This window comes from Erythrolamprus reginae, chromosome 13 (assembly GCF_031021105.1).
Source record: "Erythrolamprus reginae isolate rEryReg1 chromosome 13, rEryReg1.hap1, whole genome shotgun sequence".
NCBI lineage: Eukaryota > Metazoa > Chordata > Lepidosauria > Squamata > Dipsadidae > Erythrolamprus > Erythrolamprus reginae.
Window position 1 is genome coordinate 15,686,953 of NC_091962.1, and position 17,263 is coordinate 15,704,215.

The 17,263-nt window shown below is 48.6% G+C and overlaps 1 protein-coding gene across 3 annotated transcripts in view; it reads right to left on the bottom strand.

Annotated features, from left to right (window-relative positions):
* Window positions 1-294: 294 nt before the first annotated feature.
* Window positions 295-17,263, bottom strand: part of SEMA6C (semaphorin 6C) — a 51,533-nt gene continuing 34,564 nt past the window's right edge. For 2 of the 3 annotated variants that reach the window (XM_070766651.1, XM_070766650.1), the window contains exons 12-19: window positions 16,820-16,975; window positions 15,785-15,958; window positions 14,950-15,087; window positions 14,610-14,687; window positions 13,628-13,683; window positions 12,256-12,306; window positions 8,527-8,673; window positions 295-3,164 (exon numbers count right to left, since the gene is read on the bottom strand). In XM_070766651.1, coding sequence (XP_070622752.1) covers window positions 2,008-3,164; window positions 8,527-8,673; window positions 12,256-12,306; window positions 13,628-13,683; window positions 14,610-14,687; window positions 14,950-15,087; window positions 15,785-15,958; window positions 16,820-16,975 — 1,957 coding nt within the window. In that variant the 3' untranslated portion in view covers window positions 295-2,007. The remainder of the gene's footprint in view (window positions 3,165-8,526; window positions 8,674-12,255; window positions 12,307-13,627; window positions 13,684-14,609; window positions 14,688-14,949; window positions 15,088-15,784; window positions 15,959-16,819; window positions 16,976-17,263) is intronic. The other variant, XM_070766649.1, reaches the window with a different exon arrangement.

Consider the following 17,263-nt stretch of genomic DNA (forward strand, 5'->3'; position numbering starts at 1 on the left):
GGGAGAGAGAGAGGGAGAGAGAAGGACCAGGGAGACATGGTAGCAGCCTTCTAGTATCTCAGGGGTTGCCCCAAAGAAGGAGGAGTCAAGCTATTCTCCAAAGCAAAAGAGGAAGGAGAGAAAGAAAGAAAGAAAGAAAGAAGGGAGGGAGGGAGGAAGGGAGGGAGAGAGAGGGAGAGAGAGAGAGAGAGAGAGAGAGAAGGACCAGGGGAGACATGACAGCAACCTTCCAGTATCTCAGGGGTGGCCCCAAAGAAGAAGGAGTCAAGCTATTCTCCAAAGCCAAAGAGCTGGTTGTTGTTTGTTTGTTTTTTTACTTCTCTTATACGAAGTTAAAACAATGAAATATACACATATATTAATACTTTATGTACATTTTTTTTTAGAAAATAAAAGTGCTGCAAGGAAGAACTGTCCACACACACGCTCCATCCCCACCCCCCAAATCCCAATTCCCACCCACCCCAAAATATCCCGTCTGCGTGATTAAAAACAAACCAGGAAAAAAAAAACAGATTTGCAGCCCTCGGTGGGTTTCTCTGGATGGCACTTAGCTAAAAAAACTAAAAATTAAAAAAAAAATGGGTCAGGTTTACAGATTTCCCCCTCTTCCTCCTCTTGGGTCGCCCCCCCCCCCCCATTTTGGAGACTTACAAGTCCAACATCCCCCAAATTCTGGTTTTACTTTTGTTTTGAAAACCACTCTCTGATTCCGGAGCACGTGGGGAAAACATCTACACATTATTTTTGCACTCTTGGAAACGGAGTTTGCGAAACCTCTTTGTGGACTAGCGCCTTGCGCAGGCCGGTTGGGGCAAGCTGGGACTTCCAAACTCAGCCCGCCAAGAATCAAGGTGTAGGTGAGTGGCATGAACCAAGCTGGTTTATGCAAAAACTCTGCCCAATGAGGTGTGGGGTGTAACTTGAGAATAAAATTTGGGGACACCCCCCCAGGTGGAGATAATTTGGCCTTCATCGGAGTTTTTCCATGCCCAATTGGCCTTTAGAAAAAGAGAGAGGCCAAAATGGGGTGCAAGGAAGAATGCCAGCTAGCAGGGGCTGTTTTGGGGGGCCCCCAGACATGACCCCGAAGTTCTTCCATCGCTGGAGGGAACGGTTGCAAGTTCAAGTCCCCCCATTTCTCTATCCAAACAACATTGTAATTTGCCCTTTTGGGAGAAAAAGAACCCCCCACACGCACAAATACCCAAAGTGCTACAAAGATGGGCGGGGGGGCACCCCTTGCGACCCCCCCATCCCCACTAAGCAAACACAGTTCTCTAGCCCCCCTCCAAGGGGGCAAGTGGTCCAGCCTGACCTGAATTCGGATCCTTCGGAGTCGTTTCGAGCATCACATTCCTGATTTGGAGATCCCGTTCGGTCCCCTGAATTGACCACTGCTCTCCAGCTGGCTGCACCCAGAGACCCCCCCCCTCAAAGAGGCCATCCCAAAAACCTGCCCTGGGACCCCCCTCATCCCCTGTCCCCCCCCTTTGCTCCACCGCCGAGAAAGACCCACCCTTTGAAAATCCCACTTTTTTTGCAAAACACGAAGCGCGTCGATTTTGGAGTCGAACCGGCCACGGGGCGGGTTCAAAACACGACCGCCTGGCGGAGAGAAGGAAGGTGGGGAGGGGGCTGTTCCCAGACGGTTGCTTGAAGGGGTCTCTGCTCCCCCCCGCCTCCCCCGCCTGGAGCATCTTTGCAGAATTCGGTGGAGGGGAGTTCGAGCGAGCCGAGATGGTGGAGATTTCTTGCATAAGGAATGGGTGAGGGCGGGCCGCCTTCGAGGCCCTCACCCGTGAGGTAGGGAGGAACGGCCAGCTTTGCTACTTTGGGGGCCCCCACTTGGGAGGCCCCGCAGGGCCGAAGAAGCTTCTGGAAGCATCTCGCAAGGAAGAGAGGAAGGAAGCAGCTGTCCGTCCAGTTCCCTTCCCTTCCACACAAGGCACTCGGAGTTGAAACCCCAGGGAGGCGGCAAAAACAAGGCCTCTCCCTCCAGGCGGCTCAACAGTTGAAGGGGCCGGGCGGGGAGGAAGGCTGGAAGAGAGGCTGCGGGGCCATGCCCGGCTTGATCAGCGAGACCGACCGCCGGATGCCAACCCCGTGGCTGGGCAGGGCCCCCTGCTCACCGTAGCTGTGTTGCCTGGCCAGGAAGATGGCGTGGTGACCTTCGTGGGGCGGCCCGGAGCTCCCCGTGGAGTGCATGCGGGTCAAGAGGCCCGGCGGCACCCTTCCCGCTTGGCCCAGGCTGTGCTGCCGCATCAGCAGCCCCCCGCCGCCCCCGCCCACATTCACCAGCTTCGGGGCGCCGCCAAGGGAATGTCTGTGCCCGACCACGCGGCCTCCTCGGTCCGGGCCCAGCGGCAAAGGCGCGTCGGGAGGGATGTCCAACCTCCGCGGCAGCGTGGAGGCGTTGTAATACGGGGAGCTCTCGAAATTCGGCACCTTCGGCTGCACCCGGTTGGCAAAGGGGGCGGAGGAAGGCGGGAAGGCCTCCCCGTGCAGGTGTTTGAGCAGCTCTTCCAAGGTGGTGACCTCCATGCCGTGGGGCAGCGGGGAAGGCCGCACCATCACCCGCTCCGAGTTGCAGATCTTCTTCTCGTCCAAGGGGGTGTCGTAGCCGCGTGGGTGCCCGGGCACCCCTCCCGAACCGGGGAAGGAGAAAGCGTTGGGCAGCGCGGCGTGGAAGGGCAACGTCTTCCCCTGGGCGTCCTTGGCGTTGTTGAAGTTCTGGTTCTTCTCCCACTGGTTGCGGATGGCCTTCGCGTTCTTGAGCGGCAGCTCCGGCGTCGACTCCGGGGTGGGCAAGGCGGAGAGCTCGGGGTGCTCGCGGACGCCGGGCTTGGGCAGCTCCTTCTCGCTGGGCAGCAAGGTGGTGTAGAGCTGAGGGCCGCCCGCCTCCATCAGCCCGTCTTTGGCCTGGCTGCTGTCCAGCAGGGTGTTCATCTTGGCCAGGCTGCGGAGCGACAGCGGGCGCTGGATGCCGTTCTCGGGGTCTTTCCCGGCGTGCTTGCCGCGCTGCAGGCTGTGGCTACAATAGCAGGAGACGAGAAGGCCGGAGAGGAAGGCGCCCAGGAGGAAGGCCACAAAGACGCAGCCGATGAGGAAGGTGAAGTGGACAGATTTGGCGCCGTCCGCCGCTTCCGACTCCTGCCTCACGCCTGGGCAAAGGGGAGAGAGGGAGATTTTAATTCAATGCATTCAATTTTTAAGCCGACCGACTCCTGGCTGAGCCAAGAACTTCCCAAGTCATGCAGGGATGTGTCCCCCCTGGCCCCCGACATTCCTGGGGTGCAGCCACTTTGCACGGATCACAAGGAGGCCCAGGAGTTGCAATGAGGTGGAGGTGTTAGTAGCGAGCAAAGCAGGCTGGGTGGAAAGGCCCCAGAAACCCGGCAGAAGGAACTGGGATGGTGCAGGAAGAAGGTAGTTTTTCCCTGCCCCACAAACACACCCCAGGCCATTGCTGTGCCCCAAAACTTTCTCGAGGGACCAGGATGCTCGGAATGACACAAGGCTACCTTTGAAGAGTGTCCGGAAACTACAAATTGTGCCGCGCGAGCGGTCATCGGCCTTCTTGGGAAAGCCCATGTTTCTCCGACACTCCGTGGACCACACTGGTTTCCGGACACAATTCAAAGTGTCGGTAATGACCTACAAAGCCCTGCATGGCATTGGACCAGAATTTTTGTGAGTCTTCGGAGAGGGGCGGCATACAAACTTAATAAATTATTATTAAATTATTATTATTTTCGGGACCGCCTCCTGCCGCATGAATCCCAGCGACCGCTCAGTTCCCACAGAGTCGGCCTTCTCCGTCAACTGCTAGACAATGTCGTCTGGTGGGGCCTAGGGGAAGAGCCTTCTCTGTGGTGGCCCTGGCCCTCTGGAATCAACTCCCCCTGGAGATTTATACCACCCCACCCTCCTCACTTTCCGTACGAGTCTCAAGACTCACCAATGCCACCAGGCTTGGGGTGATTAGACCCTAACTCTTGGCACCAGAGGAGGAAGGCAGACCCTTGCGATGGGTGTGTGTTTACACACCCAGTGTGCAAGGTAAAGAGGAGGGGGTGTCACCCTTAAACAAACAGGGAACGGAGACCCCTGGCTCATCAAAAGCTCTCCGTTCCCCCGAAAAATTAGGCGCGTGTGTTTTAGGTGATAAAACTCTGCGGTTGATTAAAAATACCTCCAAGAATTGGACTCCCCCCCCCAGTTTAATGAGCTTTCTTTTAAACCGCCTAAATGGCACAATTACATAATAAGGAGATCCAATTAGAGGCAGCCAAACAGGTCAATTACGCCACACTTGTAATGACCCAGAATAAGACATTTGTGTTTCTCTTTTATTTTCTCTGCGCCCGGCTGGAAAATTAAACGGGCTGACGTCAACTCCCTCCTGCCTTCCCGGGGGGAGATCGACCGATCCAGCACAAATGTCATTGCTCCACCGCTAATTTGATTATATCGACTTTCAGAAGGAGAAAAAGCGGAAGATTTGGCTCCCTTCACTCGAGTCTCTCGCAGCCATTTTAGTCCTTGTCGGCTGTAGATTTAAGGACCAAACCCAGCCAGTTAAAAATCATTTTTAATCCTTTACATTTCTTTTCTCTCCACTTGCTGAATCTCAGAGATTAAAACAAGAGTAATAGGTATAAAAACCCACGGTCGTGTTAGAAACATAGGAACCTAGAAGATTGACAGCAGAAAAGGACCCCCTGGTCCATCTCGTCTGCCCTTATATACTATTTCCTGTATTTGATCTCAGGATGGATCTATGTTTATCCCAGGCATGTTTACATTCAGTTCCTGTGGATTCTTCCTTCCTTCCTTCTTTCTCTTCCTTCCTTTCTCTTTCTTTCGTTGCTTCTTTCTTTCCTCCCTTCCTTCCTCATTTCTTCCCTCCTTCCTTCTTTTCCTTCCTCCCTTCTCTTTCTTTTTCCCCCCTTCCTTCTTTCCTTCCTCCCTTCCTTCCTCATTCATAGAAACCTAGAAGATTGACGGCAGAAAAAGACCTCCTGGTCCATCTCGTCTGCCCTTATACTGTTTCCTGTATATTTTATCTTAGGATGGATCTATGTTTATCCCAGGCATGTTTACATTCAGTTCCTGTGGATTCTTCCTTCCTTCCCTCCTTCCTTCCTTCTTTCCCTCCTTCCTTCCTTCTTTCCCTCCTTCTTTCCTTCCTTCCTTCTCTTTCTTTCTCCTCTATCCTTTCTTTCCCTACGTCTTTCTCTCCCTCCTTCTTTCCTTCCTTCCTTCCCCTATCCCTTCCTTCCTCCCTCCTCCCTTCCTTCATCTTCTTCCTTCTCTATCCTTTCTCTCCCTCCTTCTTTCCCTCCCTCCATGTGCAAGAGGCAGTGTGCCAGAGACGCTGCGTAAAAGCGTGGGCGAGTGTGACTTTTGGCACACGTGTTTTCAATTAAAAAGAGGCTGAGCTGCTTTGCATCACGGCATCACCAAGGCAGCGCGTGGCTGGGTTGCCACGTAGAAAAGGGATAAAAATGGAGCCCCCCCCCCAAGATGACGAACGGGAAACAAAGCCAAGGGAGAAGGCAGAGGAAGGGGCGAAGGGGACGGGCGAAGGAGCCAGCCAAAACACCAAGAAAAGGAGGAATATTGGGACAAAGAATGGCTGGAACTCTTTGTGCGTTAAGTGTGCAAATGAGACACCCCCAGGGCCCCCGAGTGGCCAGTTGGCATCCAGAAAGATGCCTTGAGAACTTTGGACCCTCCTCATCTTACCACCGTCAATCGGAAACACGGAAACATTCCCCCCTCAGAGAGGACTCGCAACTTGGGCCTCCTCCCGGATCCACAGCTGAGGTTAGAACGACACCTCTCAGCTGTGGCTAGGGGGGACTTTTGCATCCGTCCGTCTTGTCTATCAGTCGCGGCCCTATTTCGACTACTCCGCACAATCACTCACGCCCTCATCATCTCCTGTCTTGACTATTGCAATGCACTCTACGTGGGGCAACCCTTGAAGAGCGTTCGGAGACTTCAGCCGGTGCAAAATGCAACGGCGCATGTAATTACGGGCGTACCAAGGTACGCCTGTATTTCTCCATCTTTACGAGAGCTGCATTGGTTGCCAGTCGGTCTCCGAACGCAATTCAAGGTGTTGGTTATTACCTTTTAAAGTCCTAAATGGCTCAGGGCCGCCCCGAGTCTTCGGAGAGGGGCGGCATACAAATCTAATAAATTATTATTATTATTATTATTATTATTATTATTATTATTTATGGGACCGCCTCCTCCCTCACACCTCGCTGCAGCCAGTAAGGGCCCCACAGAGTTGGACTTCTCCAGGTCCAATGTTGGTTGGCAGGACCTCGGGGAAGGGCCTTCTCTGTGGTGGCTCTGACCCTGTGAAATCGACCGGCCTAAGTCAAGACCTGGCTTTTTCAGCAGGCCTGGAATTAGGGTTGATTGTTAGTACGCATGGGTTTAAAAAAAAAAGATATACACGTTTTTATGGTATTATAGATTTTATCAATGTTTTTATTGCTCTTTTTACTTGTATTTTATAACTGTTGTTAGCCGCTCAGAGTCCGTTTCGCAGTGAGCGATATATAAATGCAATAAATAAATAAATAAAAACATCAGAAGCAGTTTAGGGAGGAAAAGCCTGTTTTTTTGTGGGTCATTTGTGCCTTTTTCAACTCACGCACTTCTTAGGCTAACAAGGGCTCTGCTTCTGTTGTTTTGGTTTTTATTATTATTATTATTATTATTATTATTATTATTATTATTATTATTAATTAGATTTGTATGCCATCCCTCTCCGAGGACTCGGAGTGGCTCACAACAAATACAATGTATTAAAAACACATTAAAAACCCATTATTAAAACCATACAACTCATACACAATTTTGCTTCTCCCCCTCTTGCAACCAAGACTTGGAAGCAGTCAGATTTCCAAGCACACTACAAACATTTGCACAATCTGTCTGGGGGCGTTTTGGTTTTTCAAGATTTTTTGGAAAGTGTTTTCTTTTTCCAGTTCCCTCGCTGAACTTTCGGGACATTTCCGTAAAGGGTTCAGAGTCTCCCTTGCGTCTCCGTTCTCAACGGAGCCGAAGGGTCAAGTTTGACTTTTAAAAAACCTATATATAAAAAGTTCAAGAAAAAGTTTCAGCTCTGGAAACTGGATCCTTGCTGGTGGGCCGTGGCCCCATAAATCTGGACCGCGTCAAAAATGCAAAGGGAAGTATTTTGCTTTAAAAAAAAAAAAAAAAAAAGTTTCGGCTGTTAAATGCATTTTCTTTCCGCCACAGCTTTTGCACAAGACTTTGGTGGAGGCAAAGATAAAGAGAAATTTCCATTCTGGGTTTTATTTTGGGGGTTTCTTTCCCTCTCGCGCTCCTCCAGACAGGGGAGAAGAAAAATTAGCAGCTTGCAAAGTTTTGCTCCATCTCTGTGGACATTTTATCAATTGCCAAATTGCAAGGAAATAAAAAAATATCATAGAGTTTGTTTATGGGGGAGAGCTGGCGATCAGGAAGGAAAGAAAGAAACCCACCAGTTTTATCTCGCCTGCCACAGCTTCCCCACCCACCCCCAGTTTCTAGACAAAGTAAAGTCTGGGGGATTTTTATTTTTTATTTTCCAAGAGAGTCTAAAGCAGCAAATTTCCACTGCACAAATATCCTGCAACGGCTCACTTTGCAAGCTTTTCAGTCAACACAAAACACCTGCAGACTCTTTCGCCACAACACGCTGCGGCTCCCAGCCACTCTCCAGATGTGTCAAGTCCTATTGTGAGAAAATGCACAACTGCTCATCCTAAACAGTGGAAGATAGCAGAAAACTAGAAACAGTCATCTCCCACAGGTAGGAGGTAGCTTTGTGGTTGAGCAAGTGAAATTTTGGAAACCAACACAGGAAGACCCTAGCCGGAGGCAAAATACGGCGCACGCCAAAATCACCACAACGGGAAGCTAATGTGGACGATACGGAATCACAACAGGAACCCACAACTTGGCTGATTTGCAGGAGAAAAATTACACACTTGAATTTAGCTTACAAGATTTGTATTTTGTAATTTCAGCCTTTCTGAAATTTTGGCCCAACCACAACAGTGAGGACCCAAAAACACAACAACCCCACCTGTCAATGATTTTGGATTACAACCCCCCTGATTCTTAGTCTTGTCAGTGGTGGAGGGTGGGTTTTGTAGTCCCAGCTAGAGAGGGAAAGACTTGGATGGGGTCTGGCTGTGCAGCTTTTCTCCACTCCGCTGCATCTGAAAACAGGGCTGGTCTGGGTCGCATCTCACAATCACACACACACACACACACACTGCACCCCTGTGCCTGCAGGAAGGTCAAAGGGCACCTCTGGGAGACAGCCACCCACCCCCGTGGCACATGCAGTGCACAGGTCCAATGGTGCACAGCCTCGCTCGCATGCTCCGACGTTCCAGGTTGTGGGTTAGATTCCCGCCTGCTTTAAGTTAGTGACCTTGTGCGTGCAAGCATTATTTGGGGGGGAGGGGAAAAGGAGCACCTCCTTACCCTGCGTGCTCACAGCCACGTGGAGGGTGAAACTGGGGTCCCCCACACCAGGGGCTGGGTGGGCGCCGGGAGCCAAGCTAGCGGAGGGAGACCCCGGGGGCGCCTCTGAGGAGAGGCCGGAGGACGGCGGCGGGGTCGGCACATCTCCTGCGTCAGCAGTGACAAACACACCGTCAGGATGGGGCCTGGCGCCCTCCCCGAGCAAAGAGCGGGCAGCACAGAGAGCTCAAGCTACAACCTCAACCACAACCCTGCAGAGTAGGCTCAGATATGTTCTAGAGCAGGGGTCAGCAAAGTTGGCTCTTCTATGGCATGTGGACTTAAAACTCCCAGAATTCCTGAGCTAGCCTGATTGGCTCAGGAATTCTGGGAGCTGAGGTCCACAGGTCATAAAACAGCCAACTTGGCCTATCCCTAGCCTAGAAGACCTCCAAGGTCCCTTCCAGCCCTAGGATTCTATGATCTTGGGCAGGAGGTTAGACTAGAATATTGGTAGGCAAAGTTGGCTCTTCTATGGCATGTGGACTTCAACTCCCAGAATTCCTGAACTAGAAACATAGAAACATAGAAGTCTGATGGCAGAAAAAGACCTCATGGTCCATCTAGTCTGCCCTTATACTATTTTCTGTATTTTATCTTAGGATGGATATATGTTTATCCCAGGCACGTTTAAATTCAGTTACTGTGGATTTATCTACCACGTCTGCTGGAAGTTTGTTCCAAGGATCTACTGCTCTTTCAGTAAAATAATATTTTCTCATGTTGCTTTCGATCTTTCCCCCAACTAACCTCAGTTTGTGTCCCCTTGTTCTTGTGTTCACTTTCCTATTAAAAACACTTCCCTCCTGGACCTTATTTAACCCTTTAATATATTTAAATGTTTCGATCATGTTCCCCCCTTTTCCTTCTGTCTTCCAGACTATACAGATTGAGTTCATTAAGTCTTTCCTGATACGTTTTATGCTTAAGACCTTCCACCATTCTTGTAGCCCGTCTATGGACCCATTCAATTTTGTCAATATCTTTTTGTAGGTGAGGTCTCCAGAATTGAACACAGTATTCCAAATGTGGTCTCACCAGCATTCTATATAGTGGGATCATAATCTCCCTCTTCCTGCTTGTTATACCTCTAGCTATGCAGCCAAGCATCCTTCTTGCTTTCCCTACCGCCTGACTGCACTGATCACCCATTTTGAGACTGTCAGAAATCACTACCCCTAAATCCTTCTCTTCTGAAGTTTATGCTAACACAGAACTGCCAATACAATACTCAGATTGAGGATTCATTTTCCCCAAGTGCATTAGCTTGATTGGCACAGGATTAGCTTGATTGGCACAGGAATTCGTTGAGTTGAAGTCCACAAGTCACAGAGGAGCCAACTTGGCCTACCCCTGTAATATAGACCCCTGTAATCTAGACCTAAAGGATTTGAACTCGTCTCTTCGCTCTCTCCCAGTCTGAGGAGGGAGGCAGTGGGGGAATTCAAAATTTTACCCTACCTGTTCTGTGGGTGTGGCTTGATGGGGCCAGGTGACTAGGTGGGCATGGCCAAGTGGTGGTTTTTTTACACTTTTAAAGCATTCTAAAATACATATTCTTTGGAACCGGTAGCAAAAAATACTTTTTAAAAAGTTTTTTTTAAAGGCGCAGCTGATTCTGACAGCTGATCGTCATAACCTTGTTTTTATTTTATTTTTTTAAAGCATTTTTTTTTACTACCAGTTTGGGCAAAGCAGCCCGAACTGGTAGCATTTCATTTTCCTGGTAGGGGAAAAATCCAGGCGGTTCTGACAGGTTCTGGAGCGAATGGAGATTTTCTTCCCTGGCCACAAGAACCAGTAGGGGAAAAATTTGAATTTCACCTCTGGTTCCAGGCCATTTCTAAATCGAGGGGATCCAGGTGACCCCCAAATGGGTCAGTGAAATATTTGTGCACCGTCTGAACGGCACTATACGGGTCCCAAAGTCTGAACCGGGGTTTGTTCTATAGTTCCAAAGCCTCCCCTAATCCTGGTCTCTCTATTGATCCTTGCAACGCTGTGTCCCCCCCACTCCATGCCCAGAACCCCTCCCAGCCAGAAACCTTGGCATCTCCCTGCAGGGTGCAGAGAACAAGCAAGGGAGTTTTGCAAGGATTGGGTGGTTGGGGGCCACTCAAGGTGGGCCCTGAAGTTTCCCATCCGCCTCATTTTGGGGTGCTAAAAATATCCTTCTCTTCCTCCCCTCCTCCCCAAGAGACCCCCACTCTTCCTTTAGCCCCATAACCAAACTCCCTCCCCCCATCTTTTCAGTCTCTCTTCCTCCCCCCTCCCCAATTCAATCAAGGGAACTTTCTCTCCTGCTGTGCAATTAATGGATTTGCTTAGGGATTTAATTGCCTTCCTTCCAACGGATTAAACTCCCCAGTTGGGAGGAAGCTGGAGGGGAGGAGGGGGGGCAAAGAGACCCCTCCAGTGACCCTGGCTGGTAGAGTGGGGGAGGGAGACTGTCCCCCCCCTCTTCTCCCCAGAGGCGGGGGGCACCGATCATCCATCAAAGTCAGAAAGCAAGAAATTGCGCCGTTGCGTTTAGCATCCTCGCAACGAAAGCAATGGCCCCCCCATCTTCTTCACAGAGGTTTCCCTCCTCCCCCGAGGATCTCCATGGACAGCCCCCACCCCAAATATTTGCAGGCCACCTGTCCTCTCTTGCTCCAGGCTCCCTGGAGGCCTCGGTCCAGCCTCAAACAGACGGGGGACATGTTTTGCATGGGGCACCCAAGCCCATATTCTGAGATGGGTGAAGAACCCCCCCCTCCAATTTCCCTGAAGGGAATCCCCCCACCTTGGGAATTTGGGGTGGTGTTGTGTGCAGCCAAGCTGGCAATCTGGGAGAAACTTAACCAATATGTCCAAAACAGCTGTGAATGTCAAAATACAGTGGTGCCTCTACTTATGAACTTCATTCGTTCTGTGACCAGGTTCTTAAGTAGAAAAGTTTGTAAGAAGAAGCCATTTTTTCCCATAAGAATCAACGTAAAAGCAAATAAGGCGTGCGATTGGGGAAACCACAGGGAGGGTAGAGGCCCTGTTTCCTCCCAGGAGATACCCAGAGAGGCCCCACGGAGGCTTCTCCCTGCCTTTTCCGGCCCTGTTTCCTCCCAGGAGATTCCTAGAGAGGCCCCACGGAGGCTTCTCCCCGCCTTTTCCTTCCAGGAGATTCCTAGAGAGGACCCACGGAGGCTTCTCTCCGACTTTTCCGGCCTTGTTTCCTCCCAGGAGATTCCTAGAGAGGCCCCACAGAGGCTTCTCCCCGCCTTTTCCGGTTAGAGTTTTGGAGGCTCAGGTTTGTAAGTGGAAAATGGTTCTTGAGAAGAGGCAAAAAAAATCTTGATCACCTGGTTCTTATCTCGAAAAGTTCGTAAGTTGAGGCGCTCGTAGATAGAGGCACCACTGTATGTCTGTCCATCACACCCTAAAATGCACCATTTGGGGCAGTGTCTGTCAAACCTGGGAACACTTTAAGAGGGGTGGTCTCCAACTCCCAGAATCCCCCCTCCCCAACCAGCTAAGCTGATTGGGGAAATTCTGGGAATCGAACTCCAACTGCAAAGTTCCCAATTTTGACAGACACCTATTTAGAAATGGGGAGAGAAGCAAAAAAAAAAAAGAGACATGATGGATGGAATGAAGGAAGGAAGATGAAGGACGAAAAACCAAGTTTGGAAGAGAAGGACAGGGGCTACTGACCGAAAGCCGAGTCGCTGAGGCTGTTGTGTTCCCCCGTGGACATCACATCACCTGGAACAGAAATGGGGGGCAGGTCAAGGGACGGAGTCCAAAAATACCCAGTTCAACCAAAGGGTCAAACCTCCCGAGCAAAGAATGGAAGCAGCTGGATTGAAGCATAGTTGCAAGGGTGCAACCAGGTTGTGGCCCCCCAAAAACTCACTCTCGTTTGTCTGAATAGAGGCTGGTGGCCAGGAATACAACCGAGGTCTTTAGTTCCCCCCAAAATCCTTGAAATTTCTCTTCTGGAGGCCCTTCCCTTCTAGGCCAAAGCTGCCAAATTGGCTTTCTTCCCATTCGCCCCAAGCCACCAAATTTTGATTTCTAGATTCCAGGCAAAATAAGGAAATGGATCCAGTTGTTTCCTTTCAGCATTTTTAAATTTAAAAGTCCAATTGTTTATTAATTGGACTTTTATGCCGCCCCTCTCCAAAGGACTCGGACTTACAACATATAATAAAACAATATGAAGCATCTTAATCCAATTTCCTATCATCTAATATATCATCTCATCTATCTAATATCAAAATCTATCCATCTATCTAATTATCTATCTATCTAATTATCTATCTAATTATCTATCTATCTATCTATCTATCTATCTATCTATCTATCTAATTATCTATCTAATTATCTATCTAATTATCTATCTATCTAATTATCTATCTATCTATCTATCTATCTATCTATCTAATTATCTATCTATTTAATTATCTATCTATCTATCTATCTAATTATCTATCTATCTATCTATCAATCTATCTATTTAATTATCTCTCTCTCTCTTTATCTCTCTCTCTCTCTCTATCTATCTATCTATCTATCTCTATCATCTATTTTCATCCATCCATCATTGTCTATCTGTCGGTCTCTATCTCCATCCATCCATCCATCCATCCATCCTGTGCCTAAGTATCTATCTATTCATCTGTATGATAATTATTATTTATTTATTGGACTTTTATGCCGCCCGTCTCCAAGGACTTAGGGTGTCTTACAACATATAATAAAACAATATGAAACATCTTAATCCAATTAATTCAATTTAAGATCCCAAAGCCCCCAAAATCATAAAAGCAGTCATTTCATTCAATCAACTTTCTCTGCACCCATTCTTTGGCCAGAGGGCAAGAACCTCATGGCCTCAACCCTGGTGCCATGAGTCTTAAGACTTTTTAAAATGAAAACAAAAGTCCTTTTTTCCCCCCAGCCTGGAATTAAAAGGAAATAATAAAACGGCTGTTGGGTTTTTGCAACCGTGGCCTTCAAACTCCAAATTTTAGGAGCTTCTTCTTCTCGGAAAGATTTCGGAGCTTCTCCCAAATTCACTCACCTTGACAATTGGCCGAGGGCTTGGCGACGTTTTCCAAATCTTGTTCAAATCGGCTTCTGCAGGGAAGCGAGAGAAGAGACGCCTCGTTAATTAGTCCCTTAGGCGGCATCCAGAAGGAGGGAAGGATTCGCACGAAGGGCCCAGAAGTGACTTGGGTTCAGGATTGGCAAATGGGGAGAAGAAGACTGGACCAAGATGGGATCATGAAGGTTTATTTAATTTATTTATTTATGTATTGGATTTATATAAAGGTTTATTTAATTTATTTATTTATGTATTGGATTTATATGAAGGTTTATTTTACTTATTTATTAATATGGATTTATAGGTTGTGGGAAGGAAGACTCTAAGAGACCACAACCGGTGTACAGTAAAATCCTAACCGCTCTGTTTAGTTTTGGGGGGGTTTTTTAAATCGATTTTTATCTAAGCGGTTCGAAAAGCGCGTTTCTAGTCCTCATGGAAAGGAAGACAAAGAAAGCCGGGGTGGCACAGTGGTTAGAGTGCAGCCCTGCAGGCTCCTTCAAGTGCTAGCTGTAGTTCAGCAGTTCAAATCTCAGCACTGGCTCAAGGTTGACTAAACCTTCCATCCTTCCAAGGTGGGTCAAATGAGGACCCCGATTGTTGGGGGCAAGAGGCTGCCTCTGTAAAACGCTTAGAGAGGGTTGGAAAAGCACCATGAAGTGGTACATAAGTCTATTGCTATCTTCCTTCCTTCCTTCTTTCCTTCTTTCCTTCCGAGGGGGGTCAAATAAGGACCCAGATTGTTGGGGGCAAATATGCTGATTCTGCAAACCGCTTAGAGAGGGCTGTCAAAGCACTGTGCAGCGGTATATAAGTCTAAAATGCTATTGCTATAGCCCCCCATCTAAATTCAAGTTTTGTTTTCCAAATCCCAGGCAGAATAAAGGTATAGGGAGCAGCCGTCTTTTCATTTTAGTTATTTTTATATATATAAAATCCGCAACGCCTTTGGAATGACCTGATTTTGTTGCCGAAGTTTGCACAAGTCCCGGAGGGCAACCAAACGCAATAAGGATCTCGGGAAGCGAAGCAGCTACTGTAATAAAAGACAAAGAGAGAAGGGAAATATCTTTGCCCGCATAGCCCCCTCCCCTTTAGAACATAATAATAATAACAACAACAACAACAACAACAACAATAATAATAATAAAAATAATTTTTTAAAAAGAGCCTCCAGAGAGGGGGGCAGTCTATCCTGGAACGCCCACAAAATTCTTCCTTCCAACTCCAACGCCTGGAAATGTCCCTAGGAGCCCAGGTAACAGAAAGGCGAGATGCCCCCCCCTTGGCTGTCCTACCTGCGGCAGGTGCCGTGAGACCCACAGCGGCTGAGGGGCATCCGTACCACACAGCCGGCGAAGGCCACGTAGAGGGCGTGGTTGGCCTTGTCCAGCTGCAGGCCCAGGACCTGCCGATCCTCACGCTTCACGCTACACCTGTGCAGGTAAAGGCAGAGAGGAAGGGTGGCCGTGAATGCTCTCGATCTTGGAAACAGACACTCACACAGCGGGCGCTGGGTTACACTAGCATTGGAAAATGAAATGCTTCCCCTCTCTCTCTCTCTCTCTCTCCCTACTTCCCTACCCATCTATCGTCTCACTCTCTCTCATCTATTGCCATCCATCCATCATCTGTCTGTCTGTATCTAACTAGTCTGTCGTCTAGCATCTATCTATCTATCTATCTATCTATCTATCTATCTATCTATCTATCTATCTATCTATCTCTATCATTTATTTCCATCCATCCATCATTGTCTGTCTGTCTGTCTCCCTCCCTCCATCCATCCATCTATCATTCATCTCTCTCTCTATCTATCTATCCATCCATTCATCCATCCATCTATCATTCATCTATCTATCTATCTATCTATCTATCTATCTATCTATCTATCTATCTATCTCTCAATCCCTCCATCTGTCATTCATCTCTCTCTCTTTCTCTCTCCCCCTATCCATCCATCCATCCATCTATCATCCATCTCTCTCTCTCTCATCTAATTATCTATCTATCTATCTATCTATCTATCTATCTATCTATCTATCTATCTCTATCATCTATTTCCATACATCCATCATTGTCTGTCTGTCTCCATCCATCTATCATTTCTGCACCCTCCGGGGGGCCTCCTACCGGGAGGGCTGGTAGACGGAGACTTCTTCCAGGAGGAGGGTCTGCACCGTGTGGTTGTCGGTGCGCCGGGAGAGAACCTTCAGCACCGTGCCATCTTCCGAGCCCAGGAAGAGAACGGTGGTGTTGCGGAACGGGCCGGCGGAGGAGTCTACGGCCAGGCGGGTCAGCCGGTACCTGCGTGGGGAGGGAGAAAGCAGAAAAGTAAATAACAACAACAACAATAACAACAACAACAGAGTTGGAAGGGACCTTGGAGGTCTTCTAGTCCAACCCCCTGCTTAGGCAGGAAACCCAACACCAGACAGATGGTTATCCAACATCTGCTTAAAAACATCCAGTGTTGGAGCCTTCACAACTTCTGGAGGCCACTTCTGTTCCACTGATCAACCGTTCTGACTGTCAGGAAATTCCTCCTTAGTTCTAAGTTGCTTCTCTCCTTGTTTAGTTTCCACCCGTTGCTTCTTCTTCTACCCTCAGGTGCTTTGGAGAATAGCTTCACTCCTTCTTCTTTGGGGCAACCCCTGAGATACTGGAAGGCTGCTATCCTGTCTCCCCTGGCCCTTCTTTCTTTCTTTCTTTCTTTCTTTCTTTCTTTCTTTATTTATTTATTTATTTATTTCTCTCCTTCCTTCCTTCCTCTTTTGCTTTGGAGAAGAGCTTGACTCCCTCTTCTTAAGGGCCACCCCTGAGATACTGGAAGGCTGCTATCATGTCCCCTGTAGTCCTTCTTGTCATTAAACTAGCCATGCCCAGTTTCTGCAACCGTTCTTCCTATATTTTAGCCATCAATCATCCCCTGATCCTCTTTGTCGCTCTTCTCTGCACACTTTCTAAGAGTCTTAACATCCTTTTTGCATCGTGGCGACCGAAATATTCCAAGTGTGGCCTTATAAAATACACATAAATGCAATACATAAATAATAAATAATTAAAGTGGCATTAACACTTCGCGTGGTCTTGAGTCTACGTACCAATCATAGAAATCTAATTAAACAATAATAACCCAGGACCTTGAGGAAGAGACCCACCCCCTACCTGCTGGAGGTTTTGGTGAACCAGGGCTGCCCGCCGACGGAGGACACGGCTTCGTCCAGGAGAGGGTGGGACTTGATGAAGCTGAGCGTGGCATCGGGGAAGTCGTTGGAGGATCGGTACCCCGAGGCTTGGCCCACCCCGGCACAGCTGCCAGGCCTGGAGAGGGAAAGAGAGAGAGAGACCCCCCCCCCCCCAAAAAAAAATATAACAGGAGGCAGGTGGGAGAGATTTTAGAGCCTGGCAGGCAGAATTTCCTGTTTGGAAATCTATCTGTCCTAGAGATGCTTGAGGACTAGAAACCTGGTTAGGAAGGAGCAGCTGATGAACCTGTAGCATTGGTGGCCCCAGACTCAAAAAATGCCCCAATCATGTTTTGCATTTTCCCCCCAGACTTGGCCTCCTCCAGGCTTTTTTAAAGCCTCTTTTCATGAGCCATTAACTCAA